At 56.0% G+C, this 26582-nt stretch overlaps 1 protein-coding gene across 8 annotated transcripts in view; it reads left to right on the top strand.

Annotated features, from left to right (window-relative positions):
* Window positions 1–26582, top strand: part of PPFIA4 (PTPRF interacting protein alpha 4) — a 91220-nt gene that overhangs the window by 8721 nt on the left and 55917 nt on the right. For 7 of the 8 annotated variants that reach the window (XM_073217124.1, XM_073217125.1, XM_073217128.1 and 4 more), the window contains exons 2-25: window positions 4372–5001; window positions 6695–6796; window positions 7153–7317; window positions 7605–7679; window positions 7902–7991; window positions 8555–8746; window positions 9044–9190; window positions 9457–9591; window positions 11366–11449; window positions 11720–11851; window positions 12136–12198; window positions 12880–12971; window positions 15002–15113; window positions 16671–16879; window positions 18312–18552; window positions 18973–19008; window positions 19224–19357; window positions 19631–19797; window positions 21406–21499; window positions 21832–21913; window positions 22469–22669; window positions 23346–23408; window positions 23956–23982; window positions 25466–25641. In XM_073217124.1, the coding sequence (XP_073073225.1) occupies window positions 4624–5001; window positions 6695–6796; window positions 7153–7317; window positions 7605–7679; window positions 7902–7991; window positions 8555–8746; window positions 9044–9190; window positions 9457–9591; window positions 11366–11449; window positions 11720–11851; window positions 12136–12198; window positions 12880–12971; window positions 15002–15113; window positions 16671–16879; window positions 18312–18552; window positions 18973–19008; window positions 19224–19357; window positions 19631–19797; window positions 21406–21499; window positions 21832–21913; window positions 22469–22669; window positions 23346–23408; window positions 23956–23982; window positions 25466–25641 (3197 nt within the window). In that variant the 5' untranslated portion in view covers window positions 4372–4623. The remainder of the gene's footprint in view (window positions 1–4371; window positions 5002–6694; window positions 6797–7152; window positions 7318–7604; window positions 7680–7901; window positions 7992–8554; window positions 8747–9043; window positions 9191–9456; window positions 9592–11365; window positions 11450–11719; window positions 11852–12135; window positions 12199–12879; window positions 12972–15001; window positions 15114–16670; window positions 16880–18311; window positions 18553–18972; window positions 19009–19223; window positions 19358–19630; window positions 19798–21405; window positions 21500–21831; window positions 21914–22468; window positions 22670–23345; window positions 23409–23955; window positions 23983–25465; window positions 25642–26582) is intronic. The other variant, XM_073217129.1, reaches the window with a different exon arrangement.

Below are 26582 nucleotides of genomic sequence, written 5' to 3'. Positions count from 1 at the left end.
CTTACTCTCAAGAAGCTTTAATGTTCGGAGGGCAAGATAAGTGAACCTACTCCCAGGCCTTGAGCCAGTTTCCTATTTTGGAGTTCTCCTTCTTTACAGTCGGTCAGGGATGGACTTCCCAGAACTGACTGTCACTGTCACATGCATCCACTCAGTCCCATGTGTGTCAGGACCATGTGCTGGAGTGTCTGAAGTTAAGGAGAATATGGTTCTTACCCTAGCTCTTCTGATGAGATGATGAACCACAGAGAGAGGAATAAAGGGCTGTGCCGGGTCAGTGGAAGGGCCACTCTCACCTGTGGGGGGATCAGAAGAGGCACTGGGGAGGGAGTGGTGCTTAAGATGAGTTTCGAAGGGTGACTGGGAAGGGGAGGCCAAGGCAGGCAGGGTGAGGTGCCAGAAGCTTGTGGGCCTGACAGTGAGCAGGGCTGGGAGGTAGGAGGAGAGGAGGCTCCACTGGGCCTTCGGAGGAGAGAATGGATGAGGACATAGCCTCTTGGGGTGGTGAGCTGGACAGGGAGAGGGATGGGGACAGGAGAAGCTTCCGGGTTAGAGGGAAGGAGAGGTGGGCAGCTGGGCTTGATTCCCCTTGGAGGGAAGTATCTGAAGACCCCACAGGGCCAGCCGAGCCAAGGGCTCCGAATACTGTCTGTTCCTGTGGTTCTTGTGAGAGTGTCGTGTGGTGGGGACTCGGGGACAGCTTTCAACTCATTATGGTGCTAAGGGCAGGAGGAGGGATTTGAGTGGGTGATGGATGGGTCCTTGGAGGTGGGCACTTCTAGAGGGGGTGGCTGCTCATGAGCATGATGGCTGCTGCCCAGAGGCCTCCCCAGGCCAGAGGACTGGTGGGCGAGGGCCCAGGCGAGCTGCGCCTCGGCTCCCAGCCCCTGGATGAGGGTGAGACAGGTTGCAGCCCAGGGGCCTTGCTTCTTGGAGGAGACGCTCTCCCTCCAGCCCCTGCCCCTCTGTGGAGTCAGACAGCCTGGAATCGAATCTTCATTCTCCCTCTTACTGGCTGCGTAGACTTGGTCCCAGGATTTTGAGTCCCAATTCTCACATCTGTGAAATGGGAAGAAGAACGACGTCATCTTTGCAAGGAAGCATGAGGATTAAAGTAAGTTGGTCCGTGTCAGCTGACAACACGTGCAGCATGTGGCGGCACTGACTAAATCCCCGCTGCTGTGGTAATTACCGTTCTCTTGGATGACCACCTCCCCCGTTCCCTCAGGCCTTTGCCTCTCCTCCAATCTAAGGGCATCTGGCCCTCATCTTCCACCCCTTCACCCTGCTTGAGACTCACCGCCTGAGGCGTCTTTGCCCAGCAGCTTGGCCCTGGCCCTGGCCCTCGGACCTCCACGGGCGGCCACCTTGCTCTGGCCAAGCCATCTCAGAGTGGGGGGCCTGCCAGCTGGTAGGGCGGTGGGGAGCCGCTCTGTGTGTGTGGCCAGCCAGAGCATCACAGCCAGGTGTCCATCCTCCTGTTCATTAGGGAAAGAGGGGGTGACTTCGGGAAGCCAAGGAGGCCTCAGAGTCTGCCTCTTCCGTGTTGACGGGCCCAGAGGCCTGGTTCAAGTCTGACCCCCCTTCCTCGCACACTTGGCTATGCGCCCTGGATGCCCTGGAGCCCTCCTCCCGGCCTGCCCACGCTCCTCACCCGCAAAGCCCCTCAGAAACCCAGGCTTTGGGGGCTGGTAGCTTTCGCCTCTGAATCAGGACCTGTGAACGTTACTGGGAAGTTGTGCAGGAGATGAGGAGGCTTCTGTTAGGCTGAGATGATAATTGCACTATTTAAAGACGGCGCTGGAGCCAGGAGGAGCCAGGTGTCCTGGTGTGGCTGCCCTGGAGCTCCCTTCTGCTCACGAGCTGCGTGGGTGGGGCGGGGGCCTGATGTCCCCCCCGGCTTGCCTTCAGCCTGCTCTGGTGATGTCATTTCACCAGGGGAAGTGGGGTTGTTACCTGGTACCTGGTTTGGAGGGGGCGCTGGGGAAGGGCTGGTGGCATGGAAGCTTCTCAGCTGCCAGAATGGCCAGGAGGGTCTGGGGAGGCCACATTGGACCAAACAGCCAGCTCATCACAGCCAGCAGCCTGGGGTCCTGTTCTCCCTTCCTGAGAACTTCCTGGTCCTTTCCTGCAAGGAGGTACAAAAATCCCACCCACAGGCCTGCCTTTGCCCACTGCTAAGGTAATTTACATGCCCATGCCATTGTAGGGTGCTTTCTGCTTCTCCAAGTGCTATCTATGACTTCATTCTGCTAAGGTGGGCACAACAAGGGTCGTGGGTTCCATCTTGCAGCAAAGGTCCTAGTAGGACCTTAGGTGACCTAAGCCCAGGGTCACCTAGCTGGTCTGTGGCAGAACTGAAACCAGGTCGGAAGTCCCCGCTCTAGGCTCCTTCCTCTGTACTGCGTTGCAGGCTGCCTGGGGGTTTGTTGGACTGAGGCCACTCCCAGGGTCCCTGAGCTCCTGAGCATACTAATGCTCTTCTCCAAAGGACAGATTCTGCCACAAGGGGCCCCTTATCCAGCCTGGCCTCCTCTTCTCTCTCCTTTCTTCTTAGGGTGGACCTGGGCAGGGTGGGAGGGAGAATCTGAGGATTTGCATTATTAGCATCAGTGATTTGGCTGCTCTGGCAAGACTGGCATGGCAGCCCCTCCCATCTGCTTCCAGCTGCCCTGTGGGGCAGGGATGTTTCGGGGCAGACCAGGGGGCTACTTTTCACCTCTGCAGCCTCTTGGGAACTGCCTTCCACTGTCCAGCTTAGGAAGGGATCCCCTGGATCAGTCTGTGTCCAGTTTCTACATCTGGGAGCATGCGTGTATGTCCTAGGACTCCATGTTCCTGTGTCTGCCTGTGTGTGTGCATGGGAGTGTGTGTGCATGAGTATGCATGTGTGCTTGCTTGAACTACTGGGCTCTCTTGGAGTGGCTGTGGCTGTGAACTTCGGGGTTCTCAAGCTGGCACTCTAACTTCCATCTGGTCCAGGCCCACATTCCCCCCAGCCTCCCTTTTGCTGCCACCCATTTCTGCCTAGATCATTGCTACTTTGGGGGGCGGGATGGCAAGCAGGGTCAGGTAGAAGAGACTTGGCCCATCTCTGGTGACTCTGCTGGGTTCAGTCCAGCCAGGGGCTGCCCAGTGTCTGACTTCTCATCTCACACTGGGTCCTGATGCCTTCTGTCCTCTCCCAACCCTTCCAGTCTGCCTGTTGCCCAATCTGCGAGCTAAGGGCTGGACAAGAAGTTGTCCCTCTGTCTCCCAAATGGGAAGGAGAGGGGAAGGAAGGAAACACTATTTAGGGAGCATCTGTGAGCCTAACTCACAACCCATCTCTCATGCAGCAGGAGCCCTGAGGACAGCTCCTTTGGAAAACTAAGGTGGAGGCCTTCCAGCAGTGGACAGGGAGACTGGAAGCTGATGACAGGCAGAGAAATCTCTAGCTGCATGCTGCTTTCCTTGGCACATGCTCCTTTGCTCAAGGCATCACTGGAGCTGGGCGTGCCCCATGCAAATTGCCCTACGCTGGTAACTCCCGGCAATGCTAGCAATGGGCAGTTACATGAGGGAGAGGATCCCCAGCCCCGAGCAGGGGCCCCCACACTGCAGTCCTGCGGTAGGAGAGCAATGGTTGCTACCCCTGCGTGGACCCTGCATCATGCAGTCCCTGCTCCAACCCAGAGGTGTTAGGCCATGAATTCAGAATGGAAGCCTGCTGTCTGCCAGGTTTCAAGAGTGAGGGGTGACTGAGGCCAGAGCCTCTTCCCTGAACGATGGTCAGGGCTCTCTGCCCGCCCCAGTGCCCAGCTCGTGTTTCTCCAAGGAGCCATGTTGTGCCAGTGGTCAGCGTAGGAGCTGCTCTGCCTGTTTCCTATGATCCCAGTAGTCTACACTCTGTGGGACTCACAGCCACCAAAGAGCTCTTTGACCCCTTCTGTGCTTGCTTTGGCCTGAATGTGGGGGAGGCGACTATGGAGAGAGGGGCCAGAGACCCCCACCCCCAACTCTCCCACCCCCAGGTCTCAGGAGGACTGGGCAGCCTGCCCGCTGCTCCCCTGCCACTGACTGAATCATTGCTATATTTGGCCAGAGAGCCACGTGGGTGGGGGAACCACCCCGCTGCGGCTGCTCTTCTGACAGCTGGGGGTGGGGAGGGCTGGAGGCAGAGGCAACAGCAGTAGCAGTGGGCAGGTGCATTCCTTGGGGGAACTAAGGAAGGTGCCATCTGAGTGAGTAAGCCTGGGGAAGGGGTTGTGCCAGTGCCTCCCTCTCCTCCCCCACATTGTGGTCCAGGCTCCTGCCTCCTCTTCCCCCACACCTTTCCCTGGATGCCCTTCTCCACTCTGCTGGTCCTCACGTCAGTTTCTTCTCCCACAGACCACTGCTTTCCAGAAACAATGGGTGTCGCTGGACCCAGCTGGGACTCCGCCAGGCTCCGGCGCTCAGTCTGAGTGAAGGGCCTTCCCCAGCCCTGCTCCCCCTGCCTGTCATGGCCACGCTTGGCTGCTGTCTGCTTGTCTGGGGACAGAGGGCGTCCAGCCCCAGCCCTGGGGGGTTAAGCCAGGCCCTCTGGCTCCATTCCACAGGGGAACTCCGGGCACCAGCCGCCTTTCAAAGAAAGAGCAACTGATGCCATGGGAGAGCCCCTGTGCACCTGTCCATTCGCCTGGCACTGTCTGCTCTGAGACCCAGGCATTAGGTCCCGCTGGAGGTGCCAACCCTGCACACCCCTCCCTGTCCCCCGACGCTGAGGAGGCCCTGCCCACTCCTGCCATGTGTGAAGTGATGCCCACAATCAACGAGGGGGACCCCCTGGGGCCCCCCCATGGCGCCGATGCTGACGCCAACTTTGAGCAGCTGATGGTGAACATGCTGGACGAGCGGGAGAAGTTGCTGGAGTCTCTTCGGGAGAGTCAAGAGACCTTGGCGGCCACACAGAGCCGCCTTCAGGATACCCTGCATGAGCGGGACCAGCTCCAGCGCCACCTTAACTCTGCCCTCCCTCAGGTAAGGCCTGGTAGTCTCCACCTGCCTCAACCCCTTCCCCTCCCCAGCCCTGCTGAGCCCAGCATCCTCTGGAATTCAGCTCCTCTGCATCTATTTGCATACCAACAAATTCACAGAGCATTTACTCTCCTTCATATGCCTGCCTAAATCCTTTCCCTGTCACTCCCAAGTGCTTCAGTCTGGAAGTGGCTTCACCTGGAGAAATGGATGGACTTTTGATGCAGAAAGAAAACCCATAGTTGCCAACTGCAGTGAGCCCGTGTAGCCAGCAGGTGGCAACCTAGGCTGGAACCACCGAGGTTGCTCTGCACCAGTGCTCTGTTCTTGAGGTGGTGGGGACTCAGACCATGCAAGCCTGAGAGATCACCTAGTCCTCTCTTATTGCACAAATGAACAAGCAAGAGGCATTACAGAGAAAATTACAGGCAGGAATGAATCCGCCTTGACACCTGTTTTTTATGCTCCTTAATTGATAACACTACTGCTAGCAATATAGTTGCCATTTGCTGTGTATTTTCTGTGTACTGGGCACTTTGTGTGGAATTTAACTCACTAAAGTCTCACAACTATGAACTTGGTACTATTACCGTCATATCTCTGTTTTACAAATGAGGAAACTAAGCAAACAGCCCACAACTGCCCAGCCTGTGGGGGGCTGTTGGGGGGCGGTGGGTAGCCAGGAGGAGCCAAACAGCTTCGTGTGGGGAGAAGAACTGGGTGGACCTGGGTGGCAGAACTTCCTGCTTGAGGCTCAGAAGTGATGGGGGGCAGTCTTGTGATGCTTTTTCAATATGGATATGGAGAGCTGAGGAGGGTGGCAACTGCTGTTCAGTCCCTCCCAGGGCCTAGCAGCCTCAGAGTTTGGGCCACCTATCTGGGAAACTTTCTGGAATTAGGTGATGGCTACTTAAGTAAGAAAGATATGATGGGTCTGGAACCGCAGGCCACCTGCTCACCTGCTATGCTTGTCCTGACAGAGGAGGGGGGGCTGGAAAGGTCTCTGAGGGTGTCTGGGCCACAGTGTAGAAATGGGGTGCCTCAAAGAGACACTTCAAGTGTGGGCAGGTGCTCTGGCATCAGGCGCCAGGATGCAGCCCTGGTGTGAGTGAGTGGGGGTCCCAGAATCCAGAGCCAAAGCCACAAGGCTGACTGGGCAGGTCTGCATGCTCTCTTGCTGCCATGTGGGCAGGTCCCGTGGTCCCACCAGCCACCTGCAGCTTGCGAAGCCCTGGGGTGAGGGTGGGAGAGCTCCCTGGCCACTTCCTCCAAAGCCCTTCTCTTCCCTCTAACACCCAGCACACCCTGTTTGGATCTCACTGCACCGAAGCAGAAGCAGGGTTTCCCCATCAGTCTCTAAAGGGAGATGTGGCGGGATGCTGGGGCAACACAAACACAGGCGGGGGGAGGACGTGATCAGGTCGCACTGGTGGCGGGCGGAGGGGCTGCTGACCGGACTCTGCGACTTCCCTACTCTTGTAGCCAGTTCTCTTCTGAGTACCCTAACACATACTAGGTGTGTATAGAAGCCCCGGAGATGTGAACCCCCGGGGCAGCACACGCCAGCGGGGTTTGCTGCCCTGCGGTGCACAAGGCCTGGGGCAGGTGATGGAAATCAGGGGTAGGTGAGAGGATCCTCCGCTGACTTGGGCTTGGGGTGAATTCCCAAGCACTGAGGGGCCTCGGGGGCTTTCAGGAATTTGCCACCTTAACTCGGGAGCTGAGCATGTGCCGGGAGCAGCTTCTAGAGCGGGAAGAAGAGATAGCAGAGCTGAAAGCAGAGCGGAATAACACAAGGGTAAGTGGGGTGACGCTGTATGTGCATGTGAACCCCTCAACCAACGAGGCAGGCACAGCCGAGGCCAGGCGCATCCCCAGCCCCATCCTTACCCCTCTCTGCCTTACGTTCTGTGGTGAGAGTCCATGGTTCAGCCTTAGTGCTAGACCTCTCACCTGTAGTTGGGGGCCACGGGAGGGTGGGGTCCTGGGAGAGAGGCAGGGCATCAGCTGTTTACCAACATGGAAGTACTGCACCATTTTTACAATGGTATACACAGTTCTACTCCTGTCTGCTCGGCAGTCATGTGGACCCTGCTTACGGCCCTGGGGCACTGCTCACAGCCCTCCCTCTCACCCTCCTTTGTTCTCTGCCAGCTGCTTCTGGAACATCTGGAGTGCCTGGTGTCCCGCCACGAGCGGTCGCTGCGGGTGACCGTGGTGAAGCGCCAGGCCCAGTCACCTTCAGGGGTTTCCAGTGAGGTGGAGGTGCTGAAGGCCCTTAAGTCGCTGTTTGAGCACCACAAGGCTCTGGATGAGAAGGTACTCAGCCTGATCCACCTTCCCACCCAGCCAGGCTTCCCTGGGACCTCCCCTGCGGTGTCTGCGTCCTGTGTGGAGGGCAAGTTGCCTTTCACTTCCTGACTGGCTCCTCCCTATCACTGGCCTATTTTCCAGGTCCTCCTGTTGGGTTCCCTCTCAGAAATCTGCCTCTTGGCAGGTCCTGGTCTTTGCCTCACGCCCAGCAGTGGTAGGCCAAGCCCAGGCGCCTCCAGCCCGGGTCCAGTGCCGTCCCTGTTTCTTCCCCCCTCTCCCCTTACCTTGGGCAGGTGCGAGAGCGGCTCCGGGCGGCCCTGGAGCGAGTCACCACCTTGGAAGAGCAACTGGCAGGTGCCCACCAGCAGGTAAGCTGCCTGTCCACCACAGACTGTGGACCTCAGCTCCCAGAAGCCACGGTGGGTCTTCCCTGTTGCCCCCCTCCACTCCTCATTGGATTTCCCCCTGAGGTCTTGGCTGGTGGCTGCTAGCCAAGGTGAGGCTGGGCGGTGGCGGACTCAGAGAGTCTGTGATAGGTTTGGGAGGTTCTCTTTTCTTTGACTCATTGCCTTGGGGGCTGTGCCCTACAGGTGTCTGCCCTGCAGCAGGGGGCAGGGGTTCAGGATGGAGTGGCCCAAGAGGAAGGGACTGTGGAGCTGGGATCAAAAACCCTGTGGAAGGTGGGTCACAGAGAGCTGGAGAGCATGGGCAGGTCTTCCTCCAGACAGGAGGTGCGGGCCCGTCGGGCTTAGTTCAGAAGGGCAACTGCTTGAATTAAATTTGGGTCTTTCTCCAATATTCCCACTTCTCTTTCCTTCTTTCTCCCACTCCATCTGCAAAGAAATCTATAGATTTTTTTCCCCTGGTGTTCAGCACACTGCTGGGCATATAATGTGTGTGTCCCCCTGAATTGTTAGGTGCTATCTACCTTGTGTGTCAGCTTCAGCGAGATCCCTTCTTTCTCTGAGCCTTTGTTGCCCTAGTCAGGCCCCTTTCTAGATTATAAGATGCTGAGATAGCAGGTAAAACTAGAAACTATTGTTTTTCCTAGAGATGCACAGGAGAGGTAGGGTGTGTGGTCCCTGGGTGAGGGAAGACACACCTGGAGGTGTTCTCTGACACTGGGGACAGGGCTATGGGCCGCTCTGGGCATGCTGCCCCTCCTCCCACCTCCCCGGAGCAGGGCATGGGCGTGGGCTGCCCTGGGCTCCCATGACTGACTGATGGCTTACTGTCCCTGGAGGATGACGTGGCCCAGATGGAGGAGTTGCGGGAGCTCCTGGAGAAGCAGAACTTTGAGTTAAGCCAGGCCCGGGAACGAATGGTCACCCTGACAGCCACTGTGGCTGAACTTGAGGAGGACCTGGGCACAGCCCGCCGGGACCTCATCAGGTCAGAGGAGCTGAGCAGCAGGCATCAGCGGGACCTCCGGGAGGTGAGCAAGGGCCTTGCCTGTCCCCATCTTGCTGGATGCAGGTCTTCAGCCCTCAGGAGGACAGCTGCTTAGATGCCCTGGGTGTGGAGGGAGGGCCAGGGGAGGGCTGGGGTGTCAGACTGAGCACTCGGAGAGGTCCAGCATGGGAAGGAGAGGTGGGAGGGATGGACCGAGGCTAGAAACTGACAGGGCAGGTGCAGAGGACAGAGCCGGCCAGGTGTTTGTGGGGAGATGCAGACAGCATGGGAGCAGGAGAAGCTGGCGACCCTCCCTCCCGTCTCTCCCTCTCCTTCCCAGGCTGTGGCTCAGAAGGACGACATGGAGGAGCGAATCACCACCCTGGAGAAACGTTACCTGGCTGCTCAGCGTGAGGCCACCTCCATCCATGACCTCAACGACAAGCTGGAGAATGAGCTGGCCAATAAGGAGTCCCTGCACCGCCAGGTAACTCCTCCAGGTGGGGTGGGGGACACTGTACTTGATCCTGGAGGTGCTGATGATCACGCCGGAACCTTCCCTTGGTGGTCCAGGAGCCCCTGGAGTTCTGCAGGTCACCTTGGGAAAGAAGAATCAGGCATCTGGGTAGCCAAGAATCAGGGTGTCCCTTGCTGCCTCTGGCCTGTCACCTGCTCCCTGGGGAGGCTGGGGAGGGAGGTGGGGGAGGTTTCAGTGTCCCCTCTTGGCTCTCCTCCCTGCCTGCACTTTGCTAGTGTGAAGAGAAGGCCCGGCACCTCCAGGAGCTCCTGGAGGTGGCAGAGCAGAAGCTGCAGCAGACGATGCGCAAGGCTGAGACGCTGCCGGAGGTGGAGGCCGAGCTGGCCCAGAGGATTGCGGCCCTCACCAAGGCAAGCGGGCCCGGGGAGCTGCCTCTGTCCCCTGCTGCCTGAGCTCAGTGGGGCCGGGCGTGAGTGGAGAGAGCGGGACACATGATGGGCTGGGAGCCAGGAAAGTGTTTCTCACTCTGTGACTCCAGGAAACACATTATGTGTCTGTGCCTATTAGTGGGATGAGCAATGCCAGCCCTCATCACCCCATAGGTCCCATAAGAAGGGTTGTAAAAGTACTTCAGGAAGTAAAAGAGCCTGGGCTGATGCAAAGTATTTTTGTTATTATTTACACTACTGTGGTTAGTACTTCCTTCGGTTTTGGTCTGGAGTGGAAAAATGAGGGCTTTCATCTCTGGAAAGATGAAATCTGTGAGGAGATATGATCAAAGTCTATACATACCTGAAGGAGGTGGGGCTGGGAGTTTAGACCGAGCATATCATTCCTTATCAAATTGAAGCATTTTAGATCTAGGGACTACCTCTGGCTGCTTGAAGTCTGCAGTTTAAGATGAATAAAAGGGAATATAATTTTACGCCAGGGATAGTTAATTGTATGGAGTATAATCCCTAAGAGATGTGCAGGCGGGAAACATCATAGATTCTGGAAGAGCTGGGTAAATGCATGGACTAGACATGTGGTGGGTGAATCAGGAGAATGTAGGAGTGTCTGCAGAGGGTCAGCTGCTTTAAGGAGGGCCTCATTGGGGATTACCATAGCTACCCCCAACCTATGGAGAGAAGGAAACCAGAATGTAGTAAGCACTTGGCGCCAGAGCCTGTAGATGGTAGAGGCTGGCCAGTGTGTCACTGTGGTGCTGGGGATGGAACCCTCAGCTTGGCAGCACCTCAGGAGACCCAGGACCAAGCCTGCTTCTGCCACTGACTGGCTCTGTGGCCTGGGAAAAGCCACTTCCTCCCTAATCAGGCATCAGTGTCATCATCATCTGTGATGATGCCATCATCTCTATGCTGACAGGGTTGGATGTGGTCTCAGGTCTTCCCAGGAATGAAGGGCAGGGTTGAATTGGCTAATATGTTCAAGTGAGTCATAGTAGAAGGGCTTTAAGAAGGGATTTCCTGACTAAGATGTGTGATAGTCTGGACTACCTACCTTATCAACAGAGGCAGCGGGGTCTCCGTCTCTGGTGGTACATAAATGGAAGGGGAGACATTCCACCTGGACTAGTTTAATAACAGAGGCAATAACCATGGCTAGCGTTTGTGAGTGCCTACTGTGTCCTAAGTATTTGCCATGGATTATCTCAGCTAGTCCTCGCAATGGCCAGTCGGCACAGATGCTGTTATTACCTAGGTTTAACAGTTGAGGAAACTAAGGCACATAGGTGTCCAGTGACTTGACTGAGGTCACACCTCTGAGGGGAGAGGGAACCCGGATGAACCTGGCAGTCTGGCTTGAGTTCATGCCCTTAACTGCAGGTCCATCCTTCTGGAGGCGTTGGAGAGATTTATAGTAGCTCGTGCTTTGAAGTGAACTTTTGTCTGGAAGTATAGGGAAAACTTACAGTCTCTTGAGCTGCCTTCTCCAGGATGCTTTAAGGCAGGCCCTGAGCAGGAAGCAGTGGGTGGAGGGAACATGGCAGGGGTTGGAGCGCTGGAGAAGAAGGTAGTGGTGATGGCAGTTGAGCTCCAAGAGGACCGCTTGAGGGCTGGGCTCTGTTGGTACCCGAGGCCCTGATCCCAAAGACCACCTCGGCACCAGGGTATGTGGGATGCGAGGCTTGAGCAGGCGGGCAGATGTCTCCAGGCTGCACTGACCCCTTCCTGCCTCCAGGCTGAAGAACGGCATGGCAACATTGAGGAGCATCTGCGGCAGCTGGAGGGGCAGCTGGAGGAGAAGAACCAGGAGCTGGCGAGGGTGAGGGCACTGCACTGGGCTCTTGGGCTCTTGGGCTGCCCTGCTGGATGGTCTGTGGACAGGCCAGAGGAAGAGTGGGAGCTGGGGAAGGGCCTGGCCAGGGACAGCACCATAGACGGACGGGAGGAGGTGGTCAGGGGAGCTGCGGAAAGTGGAGAGGGGCTCCTGGAGGAGGAGAAGGGGGCAGGTGGATAGGGTGGGACGGCTGCGGGAATGGGTGACTGCAGGGAGAGGCAGCCCTGGCCTGATATGAGATGGGCGGCTATGCAGGTGCGCCAGCGGGAGAAGATGAACGAGGACCACAACAAGCGGCTGTCAGACACCGTGGACCGGCTGCTCAGCGAGTCCAACGAGCGCCTGCAGCTCCACCTCAAGGAGCGCATGGCGGCCCTGGAGGAGAAGGTGCTGTGGGTCTAGGGCCGAACTGGGCGGGGCTGCCTGGGGGCGGGGCGATGGCGTGGGCGGGGTTAGGCGAGACCAATCGGGAAGGGACAGGGCTGGGAGGCGTGGGAGGGGCGGGGCCGAGATTGCGGGCTGCGTGGGCGGGGCCGTAGGGGAGCTGGAAAAGCGAGAGGCAGGCGGCTCGTAGAAGTGGGGCTGCGGGAGCAGGCCCGAGGGGGAAGGCGCAGCCCGAGCTGCAGGGGAGGAGGCAGGGCGGGGCCCGGCTCACTGCTGTGCCTCCCCAGAACACGCTGATGCAGGAGCTAGAGAGCTCCCAGCGGCAGATCGAGGAGCAGCACCGCCACAAGGTACCCCGCTGCCGGCCGACCCTTCCCGCCTGGGAGGGCGCGGGCCTCCGTGAGGAAGGAACCCACGTGTGTTTCAAGCAGCTGCTCTGATTCCCAGCACTGTTCTAGCGCATTTGTTAGTCCGACTACGTACTTACTAATCCTCACTAGAGCCGGTGACAGTAGACTCACCACCACCCACCTGTAAAGAACAAACGGAAGCCATAAATAGGGCCGAGAGCGGGCAGCAGAGGCAGGGCCCAGTGAAGGACCCCACAGAAGGATTTGGTGGGGCCTCAAGCCTGGCGAAGCCAGAGTCCGGGGATGCTGGGACGTTTAGCCGCCATCCCTGCCTCACGATGTCTGTGAGGTCTGGGGGCGGGGGCGCGGGGGGCTCCCCTGCTGTCAGCCCCAGTTGCCACGCACTGAGTAGCGGTGAAGGCTCAGCAGGCCTGTTCTGGTGGAGTCCTTCCCTGGACCCCTCTCCTGGCCCCGCCTCTCTGCCTGCCTGCTGCCCACCCTCTGCTCACTTTCCAGTTGGACCTTTTCCTTTTTTGATGTCATCTGTGGTCCTGGCCTGGGGCCCCTGGCTTTGGACTCTGCGTTCTTCTACTGCCCCCCAACTCTGCTGCCCTCTTTGTCCCCCTCTCCCCTCTCTGCCCCTCCCTGGCCCCCACCCCCACCCGGGTCTGCCTGGCACAGGGCCGCCTGTCTGAAGAGATTGAGAAGCTGCGCCAAGAGGTGGACCAGCTGAAGGGTCGAGGGGGGCTGTTTGTGGACGGCATCCACTCCAGGTACTAGAGTGCGGAGGCTGGGTGTGCTGGCACGGGGCCCTGGATGGACGCTGAGGAAGGAGATCCTCCCATCAGAAGGCCGCGCAGGTCCTACTCAGGGTGGGACACCAAGGCTCGGAGAACTTGGTCAAAGTTATCCAGGTCACTTGGGCATTTTAGGAGGGAGTGCCTGTTCTGAGGGATGCTGACGGGCAAGTAAAGCACAGGCCATGCTTCCTGCCTCCTTAACGGAGGGCATGCCCTTGCAAGGGGTTTGCTGGGCTACATGCCGACCCATGTTGCACAGGCCCTGCTCATGCAGAGGGTCTGGTTCACTCTAGCTACTTGAGACACTGTCTTTAGGGCTTTGGAGGATTGCTCCTTGAGAGGTGAGGACCACCTGGGTTCAGGAAGCAGGCAGCAGGCAGAAAGGCAGGAGGAGAGATTGATGAGGCATCAAGAGCTTAGTACCGTTGGAAGTTGAGAGGCGATGCTGCATGGTTGTGGCATCCTTTCCCCGAAAACATTTTAAGAGATGGTGAGTGGAGCTTTCCACTAATGCTTGAATTAGGTCCACATTTTAGGGAACTTCTGGATTCTTCTGCACACTCTGTAAAGCCATTGACATTGAACTCAGACCTCAAGCCTGCTCCAAGTTCTCTGCCCAGAGAGGCAGAGTGAAGAGCATGGAGACTGTAGTGGATGGTGCCTCTCACGGTTCATGGCTCCCAGCTGTTTTCTCTCCAAATCAAAGGCTCTCGGAGCCTTTGAGGTTCTCTTCAGTCATGCTTTTGCTGTAGCAGGGAAATAAAGATCAGCTTCCCCAAAGAGAGGTTAAAGGACGTGTTTGTGTGCGTGCGTGCGTGTGTGTGTGTGTGTGTGTGTGTATGGGTAGGGCCTGAATTAGGGAACATTAGGGACATTGAGCTTGCAGAAGAGAAGGAAGCCTGTGAGTGTCTGGGGTGGTGGAGACTTAAGTACCATCTTCAAGTTCCCCAGAAATGACTGTGTAGGAGAGTGAAGAGAAGCAGGGAATGGAGACAGCGAGCAGTAGTTGGGATATCTCTGAATTCTCCCTGTGGGTCACTCAGAAGAGACCCCCCCTCCCCTCCTGCCAGTTAATAAAACATGGCCCAGAGAACACCAAGCAGTTTGCCACTCCGTGCTTTCCTTAATGGTTGGGAATTCTTGACTTTGAGTGTAGAAGCACTGGGCCCATGGTGGCTTTGGGACTGGGTTTTGGGGGAGAAAGCAGAGGAGCAGAAAGTCCCCCTCCCTGCAGCTACATAGTGCAGTCTGTAGGCACACCGTGTCCTTTGGTGCTGGGCTCCCTCAAAGGTTCCACACTGAAGGCAGAGGGAAGTGTTAGCACTAGGGGAGACTTCTAGATACCCCAGATGATCACTACTGGGATCCTAAAATCTTGGGGTTGGAACAAACCCTTGGGGCAGTTGTAGTGGTTTCTCTAGCTCAGGTCTCTGATAATGGTGTCAGGGCCTCCCTAGGCTTTCTGGGGATAAGTCATATGCCTGGGTTGAATTTTGGCCAGGGACTCAGTGCAGATTATGGGGAGACCTGAGGAAAGTTGTCAGGGAGAAGACCAAGAAACAAAGACCGTCAGAGTTAAAAGGACCTTTGGAGGTCATCCCTTTCAACCCCTGTTAGCACTGGGAGCCCTGCCACACTATTCCTGTTGGATGGTGAGGGCCTCTGCTTGAAAAGCTCTTTGATGGGGAACTCAGCCTCTTTAAAGCCACCAGTTCCATCATAAGCCAACTCTTACTATCTGAAGGTGCTTCTTAGCTTAAATGAAAAGCAGCCTTTCTAGAACATTCTCCCCTGGGTTATTTTGATCCCTGGAGCACCAGAATAAATCTAATCTCTTGTTTACATGGCAGCCCTTAAAACATGTGCAATAGCTCTATGTCCTGCTAAGACTTCTTTTCTCCAAGCTGAAGATCCCTTCATTCTTTGGGCCCAGGGGATGTGAGCTGGGGCTGTCAATCCTCAGGGCTTCTCTGTTTTTTTCTCTGCTGTCTCCCCAACTCAAGGTCACCACATGTGGGCAGTGCAGCTGATGTGCGGTTTTCCCTGAGTGCAGCCACCCACGCACCCCCCGGTCTGCAGCGCCGCTATTCAGCGCTGCGGGAAGAGTCGGCCAAGGTGAGGGGGTGGAGGGGTGAGTGTCCAGGGAGACTCTCAGGGGAGTTCGGGGTCAGTCCAGCCGCGGCCTGGCTCCAGTTTCACAGATGGCTGGTGTGCAGTGCAAATCCTCCCCCTCCTCTTCCCCTCTCTGCCCACCCCCCATGCCCACAACAGCTGCAGCTCTGGGGTTGGGGCCATGTCAGCTGCAACAGCTGTGTCCCACCCCTTGCCTTGGCCTCCTGGTGGGCAAGAGGTGGGGGCTGGCGGGCAGCCAGCTGGTCCTGGAGGCCCCACTGAAGCATGTGCACGTGTGCCAGGCATGCGGGCGTGTGCTTCTGGTGGTTGGGGTGGGGGATGCAGGGGCAGGAGAGGACTGGCAAGCTTTCTGGAAAAGAGCTGTGGTTTATGGGGGATGTGGAAGGGATGACAGGTTAACTCGCCCTGGGATGGCACCTGAAGTTTTCTGAGAAGCGGCTGTGAATTCATGCTGAGTCTGCCTGGGGAGACAGGGGTAGGGGGGAACAGGAGAAGATAGAAAAGGCAAAAAAGGAACAACTTCCATCTTTTGGGGAAGCATGATTCTTTCCCAGCCCCATAATTGTTAACCATGCTGCAGACCGCTAGAAGATACAGGCAGAGAAGGTGGGAACTCCTGGTCTGATGGGGGAAGCTTCATCTCTACCCTCAGTCTGATGGGGAATCACAGTCTGAAGGCTCCTCTTTCTCTCTCCCCTCACTCCTTTCCTCTCTCTGTTTATAAGAGCACAGCAGCTGCCCAGGAGCTCAGACTCAAGGCTGTAGGAGCCAGAAAAGAGCCCTCAGGGGACTTGGGCGTTTGGGTCATGGAGGATGGCATAAGTGTGCACCTCTCTGTCCCTGGCCCCTGGCCTCTTCTTCCCCCTGCTCTGCTGTCTCTCCCAGCCCAGCTCTGTGCTCTTTCCTCTTCTGGGCCTTCATTCACCAAAGAAGTTTGTAGGATGATTGCCAGGAAGCCACCCCCCCGTCAGAGTAGAGTAGATGTGATGTGCTGACACTCCAGGAGACACCAGATAGCTAGGCCTTCTTGGCCTTTTCTTGTTCCCTGGATCTGGTTATGCCTTGAGCCTGTATTAATAGAAAGGGAAGCCTTTGTGTAGTGCTTACTTTGTGTCAGACCCCATGCTAACTGCTCACGTGCATTTCCTCACTACCACCAGTGAAGTAGGTACTCTTACTGTCTCCATTTTACAGATGAAGAAATGGAGGCACAGAGGGGCACAACTTCCTCAAGGTTGCACAGCTAGTATTTGGTGGAGCTGGGATTCAAAGCAAGACAGTCTCTCTCTGGACTCTGTTCCTAACCACTCTGCTACCTAGCTCTTTGAATTACAGTAATACATCTTAGACTTTAATGTCAAATAAATCACCAGGAGATCTTGTTAACATGCAGATGCAGTATGAGGAGATCTGGGGTGGGGCCTGAGGTTTTGCATTTCCAGCAAGCTCCAAGGAGATGACTGCTGCCAGGATGCCTGGGAGGGTCCTGCTCCTCAGCCACTGGGGTGTCTTATTACTACTCTGTCCTTCTTTGCTAAGGACTGGGAGCCATCTCCACTGCCTGGGGTGCTGGCTGCCACAGCTGCCCCTGCCTTTGACAGTGACCCTGAGATCTCTGACGTGGATGAGGATGAGCCAGGGGGTCTGGTGGGCTCTGTGGATGTTGTCTCCCCCAGTGGCCACTCAGACGCCCAGACCCTGGCCATGATGCTGCAGGAGCAGCTGGATGCCATCAACGAGGAGATCAGGTTAGGGCGGGGAGGCCGGCCTGGGCGGTGCCTTGCAGGATGGGGCCCCTGTGTGCATGGGCACTGCAGGAAAGCATTGCCATGTATTTGCTTGTCTCTTGCGGTTGGACCTGAGAGCATCACAGCCTAAGGACCCTGGGTGGGGCATCGGGCAAGGTTCCGGCCCAGGGGAGGATGAGAGCTCAGATTCACTTCTCAGGCTTCCTTTCCCTCTCCTGGGCTTAGGAGGCTGTGTTCCTGCAGCTGAACATAATCACTAAGAGTGTAGCTACCACTTACTGAGACCAACTCAAGGTGAGAGCTTGTAAATGCTATTGTCAGTCTCACCACAGTCTCTGGGGAAGCAGCATTATTTCCATTTTATGGACAAAGGAACAGAAGCCAGAGAGGTTAAGTGATTTTCCCAAAGCCACACACAATAAGAGGCAGAGCCAGGATGCAAACTCATGTCTAACCTCTTTGAAGTGCACTTTCCCCTGTCTTTGAAGAGAGTTTATCAGTGTTTATGACAAATGTCAAGGGAAAATCTGAGCTAGAGTAGGTCAGAGCTTCCAGGGCTGTAGAAGGCATCAGGTTCAGTGGTTCTTGCTTTCAGGTTTTACAGACCTGTTGCAACGGAAACATTACGCATGCACACACACACACACACACACACACGCACACATGCACACACACAGGTACTAACATAGGACTGCCAACTTTTGTTCTGCAAAATAGAACATTAAAGATAACCAGCCTTCAAAAGAAGGGACATTTAAAAATCCCTGTCGCTGGAAAGATGTACTCTTAGAACAGAAACAAGTCCTGTGCTGGAAGGACACTTGGCATCTTAATATCACTGCATGTACGTGTGTATGTGTGAGTGTGTGTACACACACTCCTCTCTGAGTGCCTCTGTGCTCATACAACACTGTCATGGTTTTCCCTGGCAATGGGAAAACTCCCTCAGGAGTCAGCATCATTTAAAGGCCCTGAATTTGGGAACTGCTGACCTAGACCACTCCTGACATCAGGTGTACCAGGAAACTGAGGCCAGAGAGCAAAGTGCTGGATCCAGGGTCACCCGTGTACTTAGCGGCAGGCCAAGAATTCTGATTCCCAGGAAGGCATGTATTCCACTGACATAAATGGCCTCCTTTCTCAGCAACTGCTTTTGTTAAACTGGGGAGTGTTGTCACATTAGGCCAGCTAACGAGAAAGAGAGAAATGTGTTTCTGAGCTGCAGTGGGGGAGAACCAGCTATGCACACGAGGCTTTCTAAGTCCAAGCAGTGCCAGGAACCTTCTAGGTTTGGGAAGGGCCTGTGTAGGGTTTGCCTGGGCACTGCGGTCGGCCTGGGATCACCGGGGTGAGCGCCGGCAGGGCCCACCTGCTGCCTCCTGCTGCTCCTTGCTGGGGCTGAGGACGAGGTCTGGTTTTGCCTGCATCCCAGGATGATCCAGGAAGAGAAAGAGTCCACGGAGCTCCGCGCTGAGGAGCTTGAGACACGAGTGACCAGTGGCAGCATGGAGGCCCTAAACCTGGCCCAGCTGCGCAAGCGTGGTTCCATCCCCACCTCTCTGACTGCCCTGTCCCTGGCCAGCGCGTCCCCTCCACTCAGCGGCCGCTCCACACCCAAGCTCACCTCCCGCAGTGCTGCCCAGGACCTCAACCGAATGGGGGCCATGACTCTGGTGAGAGTCTTGGGGCAGTTGACAGACAATCTGTCATCACTGGGCTCTGCTCTGGGGCCTGGCGGAGGGAAGTTGGTGAGGCATGGTGGGGCTCGCTTGCTCTCAGCTGGGCCCAGCGTCTCCGCCTATGATGTGTGCAGACCAGCTTGTCCAGCTGCCAACGTGGCCTGGGTTGGGGAAGGGCCTATGTAGTGTCTTCCTCACCCTCTCCCTTGGATAAGCACAGAATGCTTAAGAAGCTCCCCTGCTGCCCACACCTCATCCCCTCTTCCAGCTTTTTTTCTGCTGTGATATTCTCTCCAGGCCTGTGTGAGGCACTGAATCCTATCTGCCCATCCTCAGACCACTGGGCTCCCCTTGGGGTTGACTTTCAGGCATCCAGAGGGTGAGTCCAAACCCACCCTTCCCTCTTTTTTCCAGCCCAGTGACTTGAGAAAGCACAGGCGGAAGCTGCTGGTAAGTGCTGCCTGGTGACCCAGTACTAGCTGGTTAATTCTCCCAGGCCCTTCCCTTTGGCTTCTCCCCGGGGCCCTAGAGTCTGATCCTGAACCCAGAGAGGCCCCTAGCGGCCCCCTCTGCCTTTCTCCATGCTCCCTTGCCTCATCTGGGCTGGGTAGGCAGGCCCCAGATCCCTCCCTCTCTACCCCCTGACGGCTCCACTGTCTGTTCAGTCGCCAGTGTCTCGGGAAGAGAACCGAGAGGATAAAGCCACCATACAATGTGAGACTTCTCCTCCTTCCTCACCCAGGACGCTGCGGCTAGAGAAGCTTGGCCACCCAGCCCTGAGCCAGGAGGAAGGCAAGAGGTAAGTGGAGCAGGTCTCCACCCCTTCCGTGTGCCTCTGGAAGGACTCCGTCTCTCCTGTCCCAGGTGTCTGAACATCTTACTTCTCTTTGAAACACCATCAGGGAAGGACATTCCCATGTCTCCTTTGGTCACCTGCTCTGATCTTAGCCCCCGTCCCCACCCCCAACTCTGACACTTGCTGTCAGTTCCTCCTGTGGCTGAGCGCATCTTTCCTGCTGTGACTTACATACATTTCTTCTCATTCCGCCCCCTCCTGGCTGTCATCCTGCAGTGTTTTGGAGGACCCAGGCAGCACCCCCAGCAGCAGTAACAGCAGCCAGGACTCCTTGCACAAGGGCGCCAAGCGCAGGGGCATCAAGTCGGCCGTCGGCCGCCTGTTCGGGAAGAAGGAGAAGGGCAGGCTGGTGCCGCTGAGCCGGGACGGAGCCACGGGCCACGGTCTCTGCTTGCTAGCACATGGGTGCCAGTAGGGGGACCAGAAGCAGGAGGGTATCCACCTGTCTCCCAGGGGTCAGTGGGTGGAAGCCACAGGCAGGCACATTTCAGCTCCAGAGAAGCTTGGAGCTGTTTCTCAGCGGGAAGGACTGCCCCATGAGGTGGTAGCTCCTGCATGAGAAGTGTCAGGTGGCAGAGAGATGGCAGTTTATTTGGTCTGGGGTAGAAGGGATTCCTGTATTGAGTGGGAGACAGACCTCTGAGATTCCATCTACTTGGGAGGTTTTCTGATGTACTGTGCTCAGGAGCTTCAGGGGAAATGTCTTGGTTCTTTCTTTAGGAGAGCCAGTTCTTGATAGAACTTATTTCTAGTACGTTTGGCCTCCAGGACTCAAATTATCGCAATGCCCAGTTGTGGCTGGGTAGACATTACCTTCATAAGTGCTTGGGCCTGGTAGCTGTATTGCCCCCTGGGACCATGCAGAGTTCCCGCACTTGCCTGGCATGTGGTGGGTACACAGGGAATGTTAGCTGCCTTCCTTTCCCTTCTCCCAGTCCTTCTTTCCTTTCTTCCCTCCACTCCCTTCTTCCTCCTCCTTCCCTCATCTATGGGGTCATTTGTTCAAATGACATTTATTGTGTCACGGATGTACACAAAGCTACGTGGGAGGTGCTGGAGCAACGGTCCACATTCACGGTGCTAAGTGTTCAGCAAAGAGGAAAACTAAAGAGATGATTCCAAAACACCGTAGCGATAGCGATAAGCTCAGGGTGCTTCTGGAACTCAGAACTCAGCTGCGTGTGGCTGGGATGACGGGAGTGGCTTCCTCTGCTAGGCAATGCCTGGGCTGACACGTGAGGGCTAAATAGAAACTTACTTAAGCCAAGGGGAGGTGTTTGTGTGAGGGGACAGGGGCTCTGGGAAAGGGAAAGGTAGGGTGTGAGAGTTCTGCATGCAGTGGAGTGTATCCAGGTGGGGAAGGAGCAGGGGAGGATGGGGGAGAAGGGTTTGGGCCCTAGGCTCATAAGGGCCTTGCACAGTCCGATGAAGAGATTTACAAGTTCCCCTGGTGCATTGCCGAATTTCATGTAGGGGAGAAGCCTGATCAATTAGAAGGAAGGACCCTTTGGACCCAAATGCATAATTATTCCTTCGTGCACCTAGGGAAAGTGTGCATCAGTGCAGAGCCGGCTGAGGGAAGGAAAGGCAGGCTTCCTTGGATGTGGTGTGCAGCAGCACCAGCAGGGAATTGGGGGAGCACCCTGCCCTGAGTCCAGAGGGGGGATGCGGCCTGGCTGTATGGGTTTCATCTGCACCTTGGTTTGGAGGAGGGATGGGTTCTCTCCGCTGCCTGGGGATGACTCTGGTCTGTCTGGCTGGAAAGCACCTCCAGGGCTGAGGCTTCCATGGGGAGATCCACTCAATGCCACTGTGGGGCCACCTGGATGCAGGAGTGTCAGGTGGCAGCTCCAGGAGCAATGGGCACCCCCTTCAGGCCCTTTGGATAGTTGTAAGCTGAGAGCCTCCTGCTGGTCTGTTCCCCAGTCCTTGCCAAGGCCAAGTCCGGAGAAGCAGAGGGCCAGGCTGATGTGCCATCTCTTCCCTTCTAGTTTTGCTAACAGACTCCGAGCTCGGTCTGCAGGAGCCCATGGTGCCTGCCAAGCTGGGGACACAGGCAGAGAAGGACCGGCGGCTGAAGAAGAAGTAAGAGCCTCAGGCCAGGCTCTGCCAGAGTGGGGTCCAGCCCCTTATCCTCTGTCCTTCCCCTGCCTTGGGGCTGAGCTCAGGCAGCCAGAGCCCAGCAAGGCCCTTCCTGAACTGAGTTGGCCTGGTCCATGTGGGCACAGCGGAGGCTGGGAGATGGTGCTTAGGATGGCCTGGGGGAGCAAGAGGTCAGGGGGCTGTGGGAGAGTGACCCCAGTGGCGGGGAGCAGGGATGGTGAAGGTTAAATCTGGTACAGCCCGCAGTCCCTGGGAGAAAGCCTGGTGGAGGGAAAAGGAGGGGCTGGTGAGTCTGTTGTTTCTCTTCCTGCAAGACACCAGCTGCTTGAAGATGCCCGCAGAAAAGGAATGCCCTTTGCTCAGTGGGATGGCCCTACTGTGGTATCCTGGCTGGAGGTGAGCCTAGACAAAGGGGTCTGCCCAGGGGTCTTGCGGGAAGAATGTGTGGGGTGGGATGAGGACTCCTTGGGTAGAGGGGGTAGTGTCCTTAGCCAGGTAGCCCATACCTACCATTCAGGCTCCCTACCTCTACTCCCCAACAAACACTCATACCAGTTGCTTCGGAGGACAGAACTGATGCCACTTGCTGATGCCTCACAAGTAGCTACCCTGGGATAAGAGGAACTAAATTATCACCAGGCCATAGGCTTTCACAGGAAGTCCGACTCTTTCCATAGGCTGCACCCCGGAGCCAAACACCCATGTGACGTTGGGAAAATCCCTTTAGCTTCCCAGGCTTCAGGTTTTTTCATCTGTAAAATGGGAAAGAAGGCATTTGATAATGGCCATCTCCACGTGTATCACTTCCTCTGCCCTGCACTTGCTGCACTTGCTGCTCGGAGTCCGTGGATGAGGCCTGGGCCCTGCCCCTCTGTGTTGCCAAGCTCATGGCAGTGGGGCACAGATCCTGCGGAAGGGGCTAATTTATAAAGCCGTGCCCCATATCTGCAGCTCTGGGTGGGGATGCCTGCCTGGTACGTGGCAGCCTGCCGGGCCAACGTCAAGAGTGGTGCCATCATGTCAGCCCTGTCGGACACAGAGATCCAGCGGGAGATTGGCATCAGCAATGCCCTGCACCGCCTCAAGCTCCGGCTGGCCATCCAGGAGATGGTGTCGCTGACCAGCCCCTCTGCCCCGCCCACTTCCAGGACTGTGAGTGGCCTGTCCCTCACCCAGGACATTTCCAGAAGCCCCACAATAGTGCTGCCAAGTCTCCCAGTGGTCTTGGGAAGATGGTAGCCCTGGGTCCTGCCCTGTAATTCCCATCCCCACAAACGGCTCCACCTGGTTTCCCGGAGGCAGTGACATGGATTCTAGGGGTATCCCAGCACCCATGTACCACCCATGGGCTCCATCTTCCCATTCTAAGCTGTCAACAGTTCTAGGTCTCTGGGATGTTTCTAGGACTGGACATGCTTCTGTGTTGTTAGACTGAGACTGAGGGAAACAGAGGGAGGGGCTCCTCGTGAATTATGGTCCCCCAGCCTCTCCACAATAATGCAGACTATTCGGCAGGATCCACCGGGGTAAAAACCTTCCCTGTAGTTCATGCCTGCAGTCCGCCTCATTCCGGATACACACTGGTCGTTCACATTCATTCAGGAAACAGTTGTCAGGCACTTCTCTGGGCTGGGTGCTGTGCTAACCAGTGTGGACACAGATGACAAAGGGCAGTTGCTCAGAGCTGGACAGTGTGCAGAGCGGTGGGCCGGGCCTGTGGGAGGAAGGCCCAGGGGAGGTGGGCTTTGTCCTATTGTCAGGGCTCCTAGCTGGTGGGGACCCTGGGCACCCACACACAGGACCAGCTAGGGTTCCTCTCTGCCTGCAGTCTTCCGGGAATGTCTGGGTCACCCATGAGGAGATGGAAACTCTGGCAACATCCACTAAAACAGTAAGTGGAGCCTGGCCCCGGCTGTGCGGGGCTGATGACGGCCACAAGGGTGAGGGGCAATGTGGGAAGCCAGAGGCGTGCAGTTGAGCCGATCCGAGGCTGGCATCCTTGATGGGACTGCGTTCTGTTTTCAGGCTGTTGGGCTGCAGGAGAGAAGAGAATGGGAAGAGTGGGGGGGTCCATTCCAGGGGATCATGGGGTGCCCCTCACTCGCTGGCATGCTGCAATGGAGGAGAGCTGGGCTTGGGGGCGCCCCGCCCTGCTGGGGGCTGGAGCCACAGAGTCCTTGCCCTTGTGCTTGATCCTTGGGGGCGGAGCTGGGGCTGGGGAAGCCTGGCCCCTTGCCACGCCTGGGTGGTGCAGGAGCAGGTTTTGGCTCCCCTCTCACCACAACTACAGGCACAGGCAACAGCTTGCTGTTCTGTCCTGACCCGTCCCCCACCCAGCTATAGGGGCTGCCGCCTTTCCCAACGGGGCCCGGGGCGGGGGCTGCGGGGTGTCCTGACTTTGCCTGTCTCCCTTGACACGCTGCACTCGCTCCTGCTAGGACAGCGAAGAGGGCAGCTGGGCTCAGGTAAGAGCCTCCCCCTGACTAGACCTGACCCTCGAGCTCAGCCCAGTACCCCCAGCAGGCTCTCTCCCTGGCAGGACTCTGAGTCCCAGTTGATTTATGTTCCTCTCCGCACCCAGGTTCTCTCCTTCTAACGAAGCTCCTCCCTCCTCCCTCTCCTTTAGCCCCTTGTTCTGGTTGCTCAGGATGGCAGGGGTGGAGGCCTGGAAGGCTGCGCCCCAGCATGCCTGCCTCTTCCCCTCAGTTTGACTCTTCCCAAGAATAATGAGACTTAGATCCAGACGAGGCCTTTTCCTCTCCCCATCCTCTCAGGGGCACCCCAGTGAGCTGGGCAAAGGCCTTGCATTCATTCACTTAGCAAATTTTATTGAGCAGCTACTTGGTATTAGGCCTTCCTAGGCTCTCTGGATACAGAAGTGAACAAACTAAGCCCTCATAGAGTTTATGTTCTGGGGGAGAGATTGGCAGAAAACAAGGGCAACATGCAGGCAGCTGAAAGGGCCATGGGCAGCACTGTTACACTCGCAGGGACACCGGTCCACAGGCGCCTTGGACAGATCAGTCATGGTAAATTCACAACAGAAAAACATTGAGCAGGTAAGTGGATGAATCTTAGAAATACAATGTCAAGTGCAAAACATTAAGTCCCAAAGATGTATAGAATTTTATGCTGAAACCCAAAAGCAAACAAATCTAATAGTATATTGTTTGAAAAGTAGACATTGGTGACTGTAAAACTAAATAATTTTTGTCATGCAAAGGAATGACAGGAACCTCAGCACAGTGGTTCCTTCTAGAGGGGCAGCAGGGACAGGAGGGGAAGAAGAGCCTAGGGGTGGATTTGACAGTGTGGATAACATGACAGTGTCCATAGATGTTAATTTTATTTTTTTCTGCTCGAAAACAAAATATGCTACATATATTTTTACATGTGGAAATTATTAAAAAAGATAAGATAAATTTTTCAATCTAAAAAAGTAATAGTGATGAAGGGTAACTGTTAAACCTGTCTTTCTAAGGATAGGTGGTCAGGGAGGTGCCCATTTCTGGCCCAAGGAAATGTCTAAACAGAGCGGGTCTCAGGACCAGGCGGGGCGGCCTGTGGGGTCCTCTGTAATGCAGCCTGTCCCCTGGGCTCAGCAGGCTTGAGGCTGAGTGAGCCTCAGGAAGGCAAGTCTGCCACGCAGCGCCACAGATGCATTTCAGAATTCACAGGAAGGATTTCCTGTTGTCTGTTGCCTGCACTGTTGCTTCTGTTCATTAGTGTAGATACTGATACGTGAGTGGAACTGTATCATTTTGGAATCTTAGAAAGTTGTGTTTCAAATCCCCACCTCCCACTACTCCCAGCCCCTTAGTGAAATTAGCTGAAGTTTTATTGACTTGCTATGGAGGACAGAGTAATGTTTCTCTCAGCCAGCTGTGCCAGCTGCAACCTGCTGGCCAAGATTTCCTTCCCCTTAGCCTCTGCCCCTTATTCTCCCAGACCCTGGCCTATGGCGACATGAACCACGAGTGGATTGGGAATGAGTGGCTGCCCAGCCTGGGGCTTCCCCAGTACCGCAGCTACTTCATGGAGTGCCTGGTAGATGCTCGCATGCTGGACCACCTCACCAAGAAGGACCTGCGGGTACACCTTAAGATGGTGGACAGCTTCCACCGGTGAGCAGGCTGGAGCTGGGGCCACCCCTGATGTGGGGCTCCCCAAGCTGGGGTGGAAGAGGTTCCATCTCCAGGAAAAGAAGTGCCTCCATCTCTCAACATGACCTGGATGGTCACAGGGCTCCCTCTTTCCAAAGCTGATCCACCTCTCATGCTACAGTTTGAGGATTTGGCCCTCACACCTCCAGCCCTTAAGACACAGAAAGTCATTTCTCTTTAGCTTCACTTTCTTGGACATATCCCCCCTAAGTCTGAGTTTCATTACTTGCCTTTGGGCTTGCTGACTTCTCTGTGTTTACTCCTTGAAGACTCAAACTGAACCCAGCGTCCAGTTTAGGTGTCGAATTCCTTCTAAGCCGAAAGGTCTTTCTGGGCCTTGCCCTGCCAACATCCCAGATCTGCGCCTCTCAGCTTTGAACTCATGTCCTTTCGTACAGGCTGTCATTCAGTCCTTTTGTCTTCCTGCTGGAAAGATCTGTTTAAAAGTGTGTGCAACAGAGGTCCCCAACTGGCAGCCTGTGGGCAGAGCTTGAGCAAAACAGATGTGTTTTGTTTGGCCCACACAGTATTTTTAAAAGTATGAATTTAGTTGCCAGTATTTAAACACTAGGATATTCTACACAAAATTCTAGATGTCTGGCTTCTCTTGAAAAATTGAAAGCTCTGTTGACACATTCTAGCATGGAGATGACCAGCTGGACCTGAGGGCTGGCAGCCCTCCTCAGATGAGCCTCCAGGTCCTCCCCGCCCCCTGCAGCCTGCTTCTCTCATTTGCATTACGTGCTGGACCCCAGGAGGCATTTGGGTTGGAGAGCAAGGTGGGTGGTAGTGCTTCCAGGAATTGACAGCTTTTAGGAAACTTTAACTTCAGCCTCAAATCACAGGCTGCTGTTTGAGCCAGGTCTTCTGTCTTTTACGTTTAATGCCCACTGCAGGAGAGT

The sequence above is a fragment of the Manis javanica genome, chromosome 11 (assembly GCF_040802235.1).
Source record: "Manis javanica isolate MJ-LG chromosome 11, MJ_LKY, whole genome shotgun sequence".
Lineage (NCBI taxonomy): Eukaryota > Metazoa > Chordata > Mammalia > Pholidota > Manidae > Manis > Manis javanica.
The sequence above is the reverse complement of the archived record's forward strand: the minus strand, read 5'-3'. Positions and strand labels throughout refer to the sequence as shown.